The following is a 14180-nucleotide window of genomic DNA, read 5'->3' as shown; positions in this document are numbered from 1 at the left end:
GATGATAGAATAGTACAGGACAGGAGAGCATAATAGATTGGTCAGGGTAGTGCTATTTTGCGGCAAAAGTAGATGCCCTGGCTGAGCGGTCCAAAAAATTCGAAAGCGACTGCGCTGAAGACTGGAGTCTGAGCCAAACACTGAATCAGAGTTTCTCCGCCCGCCGGCCCTGGGCCAACCCGCAGCTCCTTCTGCCACCCTCACGGTGCGGTCCCGCCCCCAGCAGCCTGCAGGTGTGCACTCAGGCTAGCACGTGGTGCCAGATATTACTTAAGGGCCCACCTTCCCCTGCTTGCAGCTGCCAGCTTCTCTAGCCCTGTCTTCCCGGAGCTGCCGGAAGCTCACGGGTCTCAGAACGCATCCCGCCGCTGGGGCTGCAGCCGTGGCATGGGCGCCGCGGGCACGATCTGGGTTTTCTTGACTCTCCTCGCGCCGGGGGTCCTCGGTGAGCTGGGAATGGGATCATGGAGGTAGGGACGCGTCTGGGGCCGGGATGGCCTCTGTGCCACGATGCAAAGGAAGCAGTCAAAAGTGAGAAGGTGGGACAACCTTGCCTGCTTCTCGCTTGCTTTGGGGCACCTCTCTTGGTCCTGAAGGTCTTCGCTCGCGCCTCCCATTCTGGGGCCACCAATATCGCACGCTGCATGACGGAATGGCACTATGTGATCTGTCCAGTGTGTCCTGTGGCGTGACGTGCCCTCTCCGTGCTCACCGGGCTCCGAGCCGCCAGGACTCGGCAATGTGCTCAGCGCTCTGGGTCCCGCAGGTCTGCGAGCGCTAATGCCCAGACACTTATCCGAAACCTACTCGTGCTGAGTGCAGTTGCATGCTCCGCTAGGCGCGGGAGTTTCTGCACACACTGAACGCCCTCCTGCCTAGTAAAAACAGCACAGCCTCCCGCTGCCTTCCCAGAAGAAGAATAATGTCTCACTCCCAGGAGTGATTCTAATTTTTTTTTTTAATTTTGATGTGATATTGGTAGAGAGATCCTAAATGATAAACATCTGGAGCTACTTAGAAAAGCTGATTTGTGAATAAAAACTGCACTTCTTTGTGTTATTTATTGGCAAGGGCACCAGAAAGTGTCATTCAACGTTTACTATAATTTTCTTCCTCCAGACTGGCTTAATTTTAAATTGTAATTTAAATTGTAAATTAAATTGTATTGTAGGTATAACTGTCTAATAATTTTCAGAGGACAGTGGATAAGAAATTTACTGTATACAGACCTCAATACCTACGTGACTTTTACCAAGTCATTTAGTTCCCAAGCCTCAGTTTCTCCATCTTTAAAAGGAAGCTAGTGATAAGCAGCCCTACCATTACTGGACTGCCCTTAATATCAGATGAAATTAGGCAAATGAAAGCTGGATGTTCGATGTTATTACTAAATGCCAGTAATAAGATGACTATCTGGATCTGTTTTGATGGAGTCAGCATTTAAGCCTGGCCACTGCCAACTTGCTAGGGGATATTGCACACTTTGGTTCTATTACAGTTTACTTTGTCAGCTTCCTGACATTCAACTTTTTCCTGACCCTTAATTGAACATTTCCCCAAACCACTATCTTCATCCCTCTCTCTCCTACCTATTAACTCTTTGAACAAATGTACTTTCACAGCTTTCTCTAACACATCTGTGTGGCATTGTTCCTGACCAGACTTCTTGCCAGCGTTCCATTTGTTTTTCTAAATTTCAGAGGGGATGTTATCAATTGAAAATCAACTTCTTTAGCAACCCTGTCAATTCATTGTTCCCCCAAGGATGCCAGAGCATCCCCTTCCAGTACCAGAGAAGGACTATCCTCTCAATCGCTTAACTCCAGACACACGAAAGAGCAGGTTTACTGAACTGTCAGCTGTCATAACTAGTGTGCTTCTGTTGTTTGTCTTATCATTCTCACACCAATATTCCAATCATTCTCATCATGATTACCTTTGTAACAACCTCCTCTCTTACAGGTTATTCTGATACCTGTCCAACCTTTCCAATCATGAAAACTAAAATATCTTTTTCATTATTTCACTCCCTTGCTCAAAAATCTGAAAGGGCTTCCTACTGACTGTGGAATTAAAGTTTAATCTGATGTTTTCAGTCTTTCAAGCCTTTGGATCTCACTTAAGCATACCCCTCCTGATTCCCCACCACTTCCCGCTCACCTTGCCTGACCATCACCCCATGATCTCTTGCCCACACTCTGCCCATGCCCTCCTCCTGACTTTTGCTCCTACTATTTACCCTCCCCTGTCCATCCATTGGCTCTTGGCCAGTTCATGCCTCTGAGCATGCTTAAGAAACTTGACATTCCTTTTACAAAAAGTATGCATACATGTATTTTCCAGTTTTATTGAAAAGTAATTGATAAACATCAGTAAGTTTAAGGTGTACAGCATGATGGCTTGATTTGCAGATACTGTAGAATGATTACCATAGTAAGTTTAGTTAACATCCATTTAGTTAACACAAGATGAAAAGAAATAAAATTTCTCCTTGTGATAAGAACTTAGGACATACTCTATTAACAATTTTTCCACACATCATAAAACCATGTTAATTATAGTTATCATGTTGTACATTACATTGCTATACTTATTTTTCATATAACTGGAAATTTAAAACTTTTGATCATCTTCCTCCAATTCTTCTCCCATGCTCTGTCTTCAGTAACTGTAAATCAGATCTCTTTTTTCTATGAGTTTGGTATTTTTGTTTTTAGATTCCACATATAAGTGAAATCATACACTATTTGTATGTCTCTGACTTATTCACTCAGTATAATGCCTTCAAATATCATCCATGTTATCGCAAATGGTAGTATTTCCTTGCTTTTTAATGGCTGAATAATATTCCATTGCATATATTCACCCACAACTTCTTCGTTCATTCATCTGTTGATGGACAACTAGGTTATTTCCATGTTTTGACTATGTTTACATGTATAAATAATGCCACTGTGAACATGGGGGTACAGATATATTTTCAAGTTAGTGGTTTCATTTTCTTTGTATATATCCCTAGAAATGCAATTGTTGAATCATATGGTAGTTCTATTGTAAATTTTTTGAGGAATTATGGTGCCTTTTTATAATACAGGTTTATGGGTTCCATCTTACCTTCCAGAGAAATGTTTGGGAGTTGGCCTAGGAATCCAAGATTTAACAAGCATTCTGGAAAATTCTGAAGCAAGTGTCTTAAAGACCAAATTTCCTTCTCAGAGTGGTTTTGTTTTTTTCCTTTCGTCTATTTGCATAAACCAATTCAAATTTCCTACACTCTTAAATTTCACTTTTACCTTGACTGACAGCCTCATCTCATCCAACACTAAGGAAACAAAATCATTAAGAGAAATTCCCTATTTTCCAATAATTTACCTCTGTCTGGAATCAGATCCTTTTCTCTCCTCTGCTTAAAACCTGCCAAGGGTTTCCCATCACACTGAGACAAAATCCATGCTCCTTAAACTCAATGCCAAGTCTCTGCCTCTCTCTGAAATTCTCTGTATTCCTCACTCACCACCTCTGTTCCAGTCACGCTAACCTTCTTTCTGTTCCTTAATTGGAATCACACTTGTTTAGCTATTGCACTAGGTGTTCCTCTGTTAAATACTTGTCTACAGGTCACCCCTTACCTGTCTCCTCAACATTCAGGTCTCAGACCCTCTGTTATTCTTCTCTGACTCTCTGACTCTTAACCTGAAGTAGTTCCTGCCCCAGGTCACTCTATTACATAACCATGTCCTTTTTTTCCACAGAGCACCTATCATCATATCAGTTCAGTTCAGTTCAGTCGCTCAGTCGTGTCCGACTCTCTGCGACCCCATGAATTGCAGCACACCAGGCCTCTCTGTCCATCACCAACTCCCGGAGTCTACCCAAACCCATGTTCATTGAGTCGGTGATGCCATCCAACCATCTCGTCCTCTGTCGTCCCCTTCTCCTCCTGCCCCCAATCCTACCCAGCATTAGAGTCTTTTCCAATGAGTCAACCCTTCGCATGAGGTGGCCAAAGTATTGGAGCTTCAGCTTCAACATCAGACCTTCCAATGAACACCCAGGATTGATCTCTTTTAGGATGGATTGATTGGATCTCCTTGCAGTCCAAGGGACTCTCAAGAGTCTTCTCCAACACCACAGTTCAAAAGCATCAATTCTGCGGCGCTCAGCTTTCTTCACAGTCCAACTCTCACATCCATACATGACCACTAGAAAAACCATAGCTTTGACTAGACGGACTTTTGTTGGCAAAGTAATGTCTCTGCTTTTAAACATGCTATCTAGGTTGGCCATAACCTTCCTTCCAAGGAGTAAGCGTCTTTTAAATTCATGGCTGCAGTCACCATCAGCAGTGATTCTGGAGCCCAAAAAAGTCAAGTCTGACACTGTTTCCCCATCTATTTCCCATGGAGTGATGGGACCAGATGCCATGATCTTAGTTTTCTGAACGTTGAGCTTTAAGCCAACTTTTTCACTCTCCTCCTTCACCTTCATCAAGAGGCTCTTTAGTTCTTCTTCACTTTCTGCCATAAGGGTGGTGTCATCCGCATATCTGAGGTTATTGATATTTCTCCCAGCAATCTTGATTCCAGCTTGTGTTTCTTCCAGCCCAGCGTTTCTCATGATATACTCTGCATATAAGTTAAATAAGCGGGGTGACAATATACAGCCTTGACGTACTCCTTTTCCTATTTGGAACCAGTCTGTTGTTCCATGTCCAGTTCTAACTGTTGCTTCCTGACCTGCATACAGATTTCTCAAGAGGCAGGTCAGGTGGCCTGGTATTCCCATCTCTTTCAGAATTTTCCACAGTTTATTGTGATCCACACAGTCAAAGGCTTTGGCATAGTCAATAAAGCAGAAATAGATGTTTTTCTGGAACTCTCTTGCTTTTTCGATGATCCAGCGGATATTGGCAATTTGATCTCTGGTTCCTCTGCCTTTTCTAAAACCAGCTTGAACATCTGGAAGTTCACGGTTCACGTATTGCTGAAGCCTGGCTTGGAGAATTTTGAGCATTACTTTACTAGCATGTGAGATGAGTGCAATTGTGCGATAGTTTGAGCATTCTTTGGCATTGCCTTTCTTTTGGATTGGAATGAAAACGGACCTTTTCCAATCCTGTGGCCACTGCTGAGTTTTCCAAATTTGCTGGCATATCGAGTGCAGCACTTTCACAGCATCATCTTTGAGGATTTGAAATAGCTCTACTGGAATTCCATCACCTCCACTAGCTTTGTTCATAGTGATGCTTTCTAAGGCCCACTTGACTTCACATTCCAAGATGTCTGGCTCTAGGTGAGTGATCACACCATCGTGATTATCTGTGTCGTGAAGATCTTTTTTGTACAGTTCTTCTGTGTATTCTTGCCACCTCTTCTTAATATCTTCTGCTTCTGTTAGGTCCATACCATTTCTGTCCTTTATCGAGCCTATCTTTGCATGAAATTTTCCTTTGGTATCTCTAATTTTCTTGAAGAGGTCTCTAGTCTTTCCCAATCTGTTGTTTTCCTCTATTTCTTTGCACTGATCGCTGAGGAAGGCTTTCTTATCTCTCCTTGCTATTCTTTGGAACTCTGCATTCAGATGGGAATATCTTTCCTTTTCTCCTTTGCTTTTCACTTCTCTTCTCTTCCCAGCTATCTGTAAGGCCTCCTCAGACAGCCATTTTGCTTTTTTGCATTTCTTTTCCATGGGGATTTTCTTGATCCCTGTCTCCTGTACAATGTCACGAACCTCTGTCCATAGTTCGTCAGGCACTCTGTCCATCAGGTCTAGTCCCTTAAATCTATTTGTCACTTCCACTGTATACTCATAAGGGGTTTGATCTAGGTCATACCTGAATGGTCTAGTGGTTTTCCCTACTTTCTTCAATTTAAGTCTGAATTTGGCAATAAGCAGTTCATGATCTGAGCCACAGTCTGCTCCTGGTCTTGTTTTTGCTGACTGTATAGAGCTTCTCCATCTTTGGCTGCAAAGAATATAATCAATCTGATTTCGGTGTTGACCATCTGGTGATGTCCACGTGTAGAGTCTTCTCTTGTGTTGTTGGAATAGGGTGTTTGCTATTACCAGTGCGTTCTCGTGGCAAAACTCTATTAGCCTTTGCCCTGCTTCATTCTGTGCTCCAAGGCCAAACTTGCCTGTTACGCCAGGTGTTTCTTGACTTCCTACTTTTGCATCATATAAAACCTTCTAATTTATTTACTGGTTTGTTCCCTTACCAGACCATGAGAGCAAGTCGTTTATCTGTCTTATTGCTTGATGAATCCTCAGCATTCGCACATATCTAGGTGTTCAGTAAAAAAGTTCTATTTTCTTCTATAACAATGGAAGAAGTATCCTTCCTCCTAACAAATGTCAGCTCCTCTTTTTGTATTCATAATGACAATCCATCCTCTCTTTCCCATGTAAGGACTTTACCTCTGCAGATATCCCCTGTCTTGTATCATCCATTTGTATCTCTCCCTAGGATGATCCCCACCAGCAGTTAAATATGCCCCAGGACATCCTTTCTTTGGTTGCAGGAAGAGGTTTCTCATGACCCAGTGGCATTTCACTTTTTTTGTCCTTTTTCTCATCTTTCTCAGCAAAGATTCTCATTGACTACTTTCTCACATTTATTTTTCTCATTAATCCTCTCCAGACAGGCTTCTTTCCACACTGTTGTCCTGAAGCTGTTCTCATCAAGGTCAGTACTGACCTTCTGCTAACAAATCCAATGGTCATTTTTCTATCTTTACCTTTCTCAGTCTTTCAGCAAAAGCTGACTGACTTCTGCCTCTTGAAACAGTTTTCATTATCATCTTCCAAAACAGGACACTCTTACCTATTTTTTCTTATTTTTACCTATTTTCTCTGGTTACCTTTAGTCTCTTTTGCCCTATCTCTAATATTTTTAGAGGGTCTTAGGGTTCAGTCCTGGGCTTCTTCTGTTTTCCTCCATACTTTCTTCCTAAGAGAGTTATCCAGTCTCATGATTTTAAATACTATTTATATGTTGATGACTCATATGTGTTATCTGTAGCCCTGAGCTCTCTCCTGAGAGGCAAATTTTTGCATGCAATTGCATTTGCATCTTAATGTCCACTGAGTTAAATACACCAAGTCTAAAGTGGAACCAATTCTGTACATTCCCCACAACGCACACATGCGCGCGCACACACACACAGACACAGGTCCATTCCAATCTCAATACATAGTATTACCATCAACCAAGTAGCTCAAATCAAAAGCTTAAAAACCATTCATTAGGTTTTTCCTGGTGGCCCAGTGGTTAAAACTCTGGTTCCCAATGCAGGGGGCTTTGGTTTGATCCCTGGTCAGGGAACTAGATCCCACATGCATCAAATAAGTCCCAGTGTAGTCAAATAAATGAATAAATAAATACATTTTGTTTAAAAAAGCCTGGAGCCATTATTGAATACTCCCATTCCCTTAACCCACATCTAGTACAATAGAGTCCTACCAATTTTATTTCTATAATATATGCCAAATTTATCTGTTTCTCACTGTCTCCTTGTATCCAAGCTTTATTTTATTTTATTTGGTCTAATCTACTTTAATAGCCTCCAGACTGCACTCCCTACTTCTGAAAGTAAAAGTCCAGTCCATTCTCCATCCAATTACCAGACTATTCTTTTTAAAAGTTAAACCAGATCACGTGACTCTCTTGCTTGAACTCTCCAATGACGTCCACCCACCCAAAAAAACATGGTGACATCCTACTGTAGACTAAGAAGCTCTGTGCAATTCTTTCTGCTGGGCTTTCTAGCTTCATCCCATTTCACTCTGATCACCAAATTCAAGCCACACTTGCCTTTTGTCTTTGTGACCCCATGGACTGTAGCCCACCAGGCTCCTCTGTCCATCGGAATTCTCCAGGCAAGAATACTGGAGTGGGTGGCCATGACCTGAGATCTTATCAACCCTAGGATTGAACCCAGGTCTCCCACATTGCAGGCAGATTCTTTACCATCTGAGCCACCAGGGAAGCCCTAGTCTATCCCTAAGACATAGCAAATCCATCCCTGATCTTAGGCTTCTGCCTAAAATGCTTTTACCCAGCACTTTACCTTGCTGACACCTTCTTATCCTTCAGTCATAACTCAAATGTCTATTCTTCATAGGTCTTCCTTATTCATCATAACTGAAGTTGTATGCCATCCTGTCTCCTCCTTTTCCCAGTCCATTACATTTTGATACATCACTCTTTTTATTTCCTTTACATGTCATCTATTTATTTATAGTCTATATCCCTCTATTTTAATATAAATTCCGTGAAGGTGAGAACCTTGTGTCTAATGTTCACTGATGCATATTCTGTGCTTCAGACAATTGCACTGGTCATTTAAAATTTATCAAATAGTAAGGAAACCCAGTGTTTTAATATTTGATCATAATAATTCTCATTATCTATAATATTTTCTCCTCCTACATGATATCTGTCTTAAATTTCAGGTTTATTTTTATTATCCTATATATTTGTTCTTTATTCATTTCAAATGGACTTCTAAGCCAGTTCAGGTAAATCTCCTTAAACACAAATAAAGAATTAAATATATTTTTGTTCTCTAGAAACTCCTTTGGATACTTAGCTTTAACATGGTTTATGTGATGTATATGTCAATATTTTGTCACTGTCTTCTATTTTAGATCCTGTCATTATTTATACTGATGTTTACTACTGATTTTAAAAAGATGTGAAGAGGATCCAACTTAAGAAAAATGTTACTTAATGGTTCATAGATAATGTTCCCTTTTCTTATGTGGAAAACATGATTTTGCAATTTCTGTCCTTTGACCTGGGATTTTGATAATTTCATTACTAATAAGAGCTGAAAAGTGAAAGTGTTAGTTGCTCAGTCAAGTCTGACTCTTTGTAACCCCATGGACTGTATGTAGCCCACCAGGCCCCTCTGTCCATGGAATTCTTCAGGCAAGAATACTGGAGTGGGCTGCCATTCCTTTCTCCAGGGGATCTTTCCAACCCAGGGATCAACTCTAGGTCTCCTGCATTGCAGGCAGATTCTATACCATCTGAGCCACAAGGGAAGCCCTACTAATAAGAGTTGGTGTCCCCCAAGAGAGAAAGTTCCTAAGTCTCTTTGAAGACAAGAATTTCCTAATATTTCTCATCCAGAAAGTGTGATTCTTACTTCATTTTACCCCCAAATGTCATGTTATAAAGTAACTTCTACGTTGTGCTTCTCCAAGATCTTGGTTGCATCTTAGTCTATATCATCACTACTGAATAAATCTTGTCAATTCAGATAGGAATTATTTAGGGTTGTTCTGAGTGCTGAAGAATTTATGCTTTTCAACTGTGGTGTTGGAGAAGACTCTTGAGAGTCCCTTGGACAGCAAAGGGATCCAACCAGTCCATCCTAAAGGAGATCAGTCCTGGGTGTTCATTGAAAGGACTGATGTTGAAGCTGAAACTCCAATACTTCGGCCACCTCATGTGAAGAGTTGACTCATTGGAAAATATCCTAATGCTGGGAAGGATTGGGGGCAGGAGGAGAAGGGGACGACAGAAGATGAGATGGTTGGATGGCATCACCGACTCGATGGACATGGGTTTGGGTAGACTCCGGGAGTTGGTGATGGACAGGGAGGCCTGGCGTGCTGTGATTCATGGGGTTGCAAAGAGTCGGACACGACTGAGCGACTGAACTGAACTGTTCTTATTCACATTGGATATGTATAGGTTAAATCATTTGATTAGGGTGAATTGATACAAATAATGGCAGGGTCGTGAAGTTGGTCTTCATTGAGGTCAAACCCTGACTTTCCCCATAGAGTCTTGCTGTTTTGCAAAAGTACGTGCTTGAAGACATTTGTAGGTGTTAATGGAGGAAAACAGAGGAGATGAGAAAAGAAACAGGAGACCTACAGTGTGACATGGGTCCCAACAGTAAAGGCTATTCTTAGATCTTGTCGACCAGTTCAGTTACTCAGTCATGTCTGACTCTTTGTGACCTCATGGACTGCAGCATGCCAAGCTGCCCTGTCCATCACCAACTCCCAGGGCTTGCTCAAACTCATGTCCATTGAGTTGGTGATGCCATGCAACCATCTCATCCTCTGTTATCTGCTTCTCCTCCTGTCTTCAATCTTCCTCAGCACCAGGGTCTTTTCCAAAGAGTTGGTTCTTCCTATCAGGTGGCCAAAGTATTGGAGCTTCAGCTTCAGCATTAGTCCTTCCAATGAATATTCAGGACTGATTTCCTTTAGGATGGACTAGTTGGATCTCCTTGCAGTCCAAGTGATTCTCAAGTGTTTTCTCCAATACCACAGTTCAAAAGCATCAATTCTTCGGTGCTCAGCTTTCTTTATAGTCCAACTCTCACATCCACACATAACTACTGGAAAAACCACAGCTTTGACTAGACAGACCTTTGTTGGCAAAGTAATATTTCTGCTTTTTAATATGTTGTCTAGGTTGGTCATAGCTATTCTTCCAAGGAGCAAGCATCTTTTAATTTCTTGGCTGCAGTCACCATCTGCAGTGATTTTGGAGCCCAAGAAAATAAAGTCTCTCACTGTTTCCATTGTTTCCCCATCTATTTACCATGAAGTGATGGGACCAGATGCCATGATCTTCATTTTTTGAATGTTGAGCTTTAAGCCAGCTTTTTCACTCTCCTCTTTCACTTTCATCAAGAGGCTCTTCACTTCCTCTTCACTTTCTGCCATAAGGGTGGTGTCATCTGCTTACCCGAGGTTATTGATATTTCTCCCAGCAGTCTTGATTCCAGTTTGTGCTTCATCCAGCCCAGCATTTTGCATGATTAACTCTGCATATAAGTTAAATAGGCAGGGTAACATTATCCAGCATTGACATACTCCTTTCCCAGTTTGGAACCAGTCTGTTGTTCCATGTCCTGTTCTAACTGCTGCTTCTTGACCTGCATACAGATTTCTCAGGAGACAGGTAAGGTGGTCTGGGATTCTCATTTCTTTAAGAATTTTCCAAGGTTTGTTGTGATCCACACAGTCAAAGGCTTTGGCATAGCCAATAAAGGAGAAATAAATGTTTTTCTGTAACTCTCTTGCTTTTTCTATGATCCAACGGATGTTGGCAATTTGACCTCTTGTTCCCTTGCCTTCTAAATCCAGCTTGAATATCTGGAAGTTCTTGATTCAGGTACTGTTGAAACCTAGCTTGGAGAATTTTGAGCATTGTTTTGCTAGGGTGTTAGATGAATGCAATTGTGCGGTAGTGTGAATCTACTTTGGCATTGCCTTTCTTTGGGATTGGAATGAAAACTGACCTTTCCGAGTCCTGTGGCCACTGCTGAGTTTTCCAAATTTGCTGACATATTGAGTGCACTTTCACAGGATTATCTTTTAGGACTTGAGACAGCTCATCTGGAATTCCATCACTTCTGCTAGCTTTGTTTGTCATGATGCTTCCTAAGGCCCGCTTGACTTCCATATCCAGGATGTCTGTCTCTAGGTGAGTGATCACACCATTGTGATTATCTGGGTCATTAAGATCTTCTTTGTGTAGTTCTTCTGTGTATTCTTGCCACCTCTTCTTAATATCTTCTGCTTCTGTTAGGTCGATACCATTTCTGTCCTTTATTTTGCCCATCTTTGCATGAAATTTTCCCTTGGTATCTCTCATTTTCTTGAAGCAATATCTAGTCTTCCCATTCTGTTATTTTCCTCTATTTCTTTGCATCGATCACTGACGAAGGCTTTTGTATCTCTCCTTGGTATTCTTTGAAACTCTGCATTCAGATGATTATATCTTTCCTTTTCTCTCTTGCTTTTCACTTTTTTTCTTTTCTCAGCTATTTGTAAGGCCTCCTGAGGCAACCATTTTGCCTTTTTGCATTTCTTTTTCTTGGTGATGGTCTTGATCACTGCCTCCTGTACAATGTCATGAACTTCCATCCATAGTTTTTCAGGGATTCTATCACATTTAATCCTTTGAGTATATTTGTCACTTCCACTGTATAATCATAAAGGATTTGATTTAGGTCATACCTGAATGGTCTAGTAGTTTTCCCTACTTTCTTCAATTTAAGTCTGAATTTTTCAATAAGGAATTCATGATCTGAGCCACAATCAGCTCCTGGTCTTGTTTTTACTGAGGGTATAGAACTTCTCCATCTTCAGCTGCAAAGAGTATAATCAGTCTGATTTCATTATTGACCATCTGGTGATGTCCGTGTGTAGTATCATCTCTTGTGTTGTTGGAAGAGGGGGTTTGCTATGACCAATGCATTCTCTTGGCAAAACTCTGTTAGCTTTTGCCCTTTTATTTTGTACTCCAAGGCCAAATTTGCCTGTTACTCCAGATATCTCTTGACTTCCTACTTTTGTATTCCAGTCCCCTATGATGAAAAGGACATCTTTTTTTGGTGTTAGTTCTGGAAGGTCTTGTAGGTCATCATAGAACCGTTCAACTTCAGCTTCTTTGGCATTAGTCATTGGGGATTACTTGAATTACTGTGGTATTGAATAGTTTGCCTTGGAAATGAACAGAGATCATTCTGTAATTTTTGAGATTGCACCCAAGTATTTCATTTCAGACTGTTTTGTTGACTATGACGGTGACTCCATGTCTTTAAGGGATTCTTGCCCATAGTAGTAAATATAATGGTCATCTGAATTAAATTCTCCCATTCCAGGCCATTTTAGTTCACTGATTCCTAAAATATCGATGTTCACTCTTGCCATCTCCTGTTGGATCACTTTCAATTTTCCTTAATTCATGGACCTAACATTCCAGGTTCCTGTGCAATATATTTACAGCACAGTTCTTCACAGCATCAGACTTTACTTCCATCACCAGTCACGTCCCCAACTAGGTTGTCCTTTCACTTTGACGCAGTCTCTTCATTCCTTTTGGAGTTATTTCTCCAGTCTTCTCCAGTAGCATATTGGGCACCTACTGACCTGAGGATTTCAGCTTTCATTGTCTTATATTTTTGCCTTTTCATACTCTTTATGGAATTCTCAAGGCAAGAAGTGGTTTGCCATTCTCTTTTCCAGTGGACAACATTTTGTAAGAACTCTCCCCATGCCCTACACAGCATGGCTCATAGTTTCCTTGAGTTAGACAAGGCTGTGGTCCCTGTGAACAGCTTGGTTAGTTTTCTGTGATTGTGGTTTTCATTCTCTCTGTCCTCTGAGGAATAAGAGGCTTATGGAAACTTCCTGATGGGGGAGACTGACTGTGGGGGAAACTGGGTCTTGTTCAGATGGGTGGGGCCATGCTCAGTAAAGCTATAATCCAATTATCTGTGGATGGGCGGGGCTGTGTTCCCTCCCTGTTGTTTGGCCCATGCCTCTACCAGAGTTCAGTTCAGTTCAGTCGCTCAGTCGTGTCCGACTCTTTGCGACCCCATGAATTGCAGCACGCCAGGCCTCTCTGTCCATCACCAACTCCCGGAATCTACCCAAACCCATGTCCATCGAGTCGGTGATGCCATCCAGCCATCTCATCCTCTGTCGTCTCCTTCTCCTGCCCCCAACCCTTCCCAGCATTAGGATCTTTTCCAATGAGTCAACTCTTCGCATGAGGTGGCCAAAGTACTGGAGTTTCAGCTTCAATATCAGTCCTTCCAAAGAACACCCAGGATTGATCTCCTTTAGGATGGATTGACTGGATTTCCTTGCAGTCCAAGGGACTCTCAAGAGTCTTCTCCAACACCACAGTTCAAAAGCATCAATTATGCGGCGCTCAGCTTTCTTCACCGTCCAACTCTCACATCCATACATGACCACTGGAAAAACCATAGCCTTGACTAGACGGACTTTTGTTGGCAAAGTAATGTCTCTGCTTTTAAATATGCTCTAGATTGGCCATAACCTTCCTTCCAAGGAGTAAGCGTCTTTTAATTTCATGGCTGCAATCACCATCAGCAGTGATTTTAGAGCCCCCAAAAATAAAGTCTGACACTGTTTCCACTGTTTCCCCATCTATTTCCCATGAAGTGATGGGACCAGATGCCATGATCTTAGTTTTCTGAACATTGAGCTTTAAGCCAACGTTTAAGTTTAAGTCTCTACCAGAGACTTCTGTCTATATGACTCCACCAATAGAAATGTTGGCTACAAAAAGGCTGGATCCAGCTATAACCTTGGGAGCTCTGCATTTCCCTTTGTGTCAGTTGGTCCATGTTTGTTCTTTGACTTGCACCTGTAACTGTTTTAGATTTGTTTGAAAA

At 41.7% G+C, this 14180-nt stretch overlaps 1 protein-coding gene across 3 annotated transcripts in view; it reads left to right on the top strand.

The window, feature by feature from the left end:
• The first annotated feature begins 297 nt into the window (after nt 1-297).
• Nucleotides 298-14180, top strand: part of CR2 (complement C3d receptor 2) — a 51426-nt gene continuing 37543 nt past the window's right edge. Inside the window, exon 1 of one of the 3 annotated variants that reach the window (XM_081484953.1) lies at nt 298-539. Coding sequence is in view for 2 of the 3 variants with exons in the window: in XM_081484952.1 (XP_081341078.1) it covers nt 388-445 (58 nt within the window). In the remaining variant the exon portion in view is untranslated. The remainder of the gene's footprint in view (nt 540-14180) is intronic. The other 2 variants (XM_081484952.1, XM_081484951.1) reach the window with 2 other exon arrangements.

Source organism: Giraffa tippelskirchi, chromosome 5 (assembly GCF_054371585.1).
Source record: "Giraffa tippelskirchi isolate mGirTip1 chromosome 5, T2T-mGirTip1v1.2.pri, whole genome shotgun sequence".
Lineage (NCBI taxonomy): Eukaryota > Metazoa > Chordata > Mammalia > Artiodactyla > Giraffidae > Giraffa > Giraffa tippelskirchi.
The sequence above is the reverse complement of the archived record's forward strand: the minus strand, read 5'-3'. Positions and strand labels throughout refer to the sequence as shown.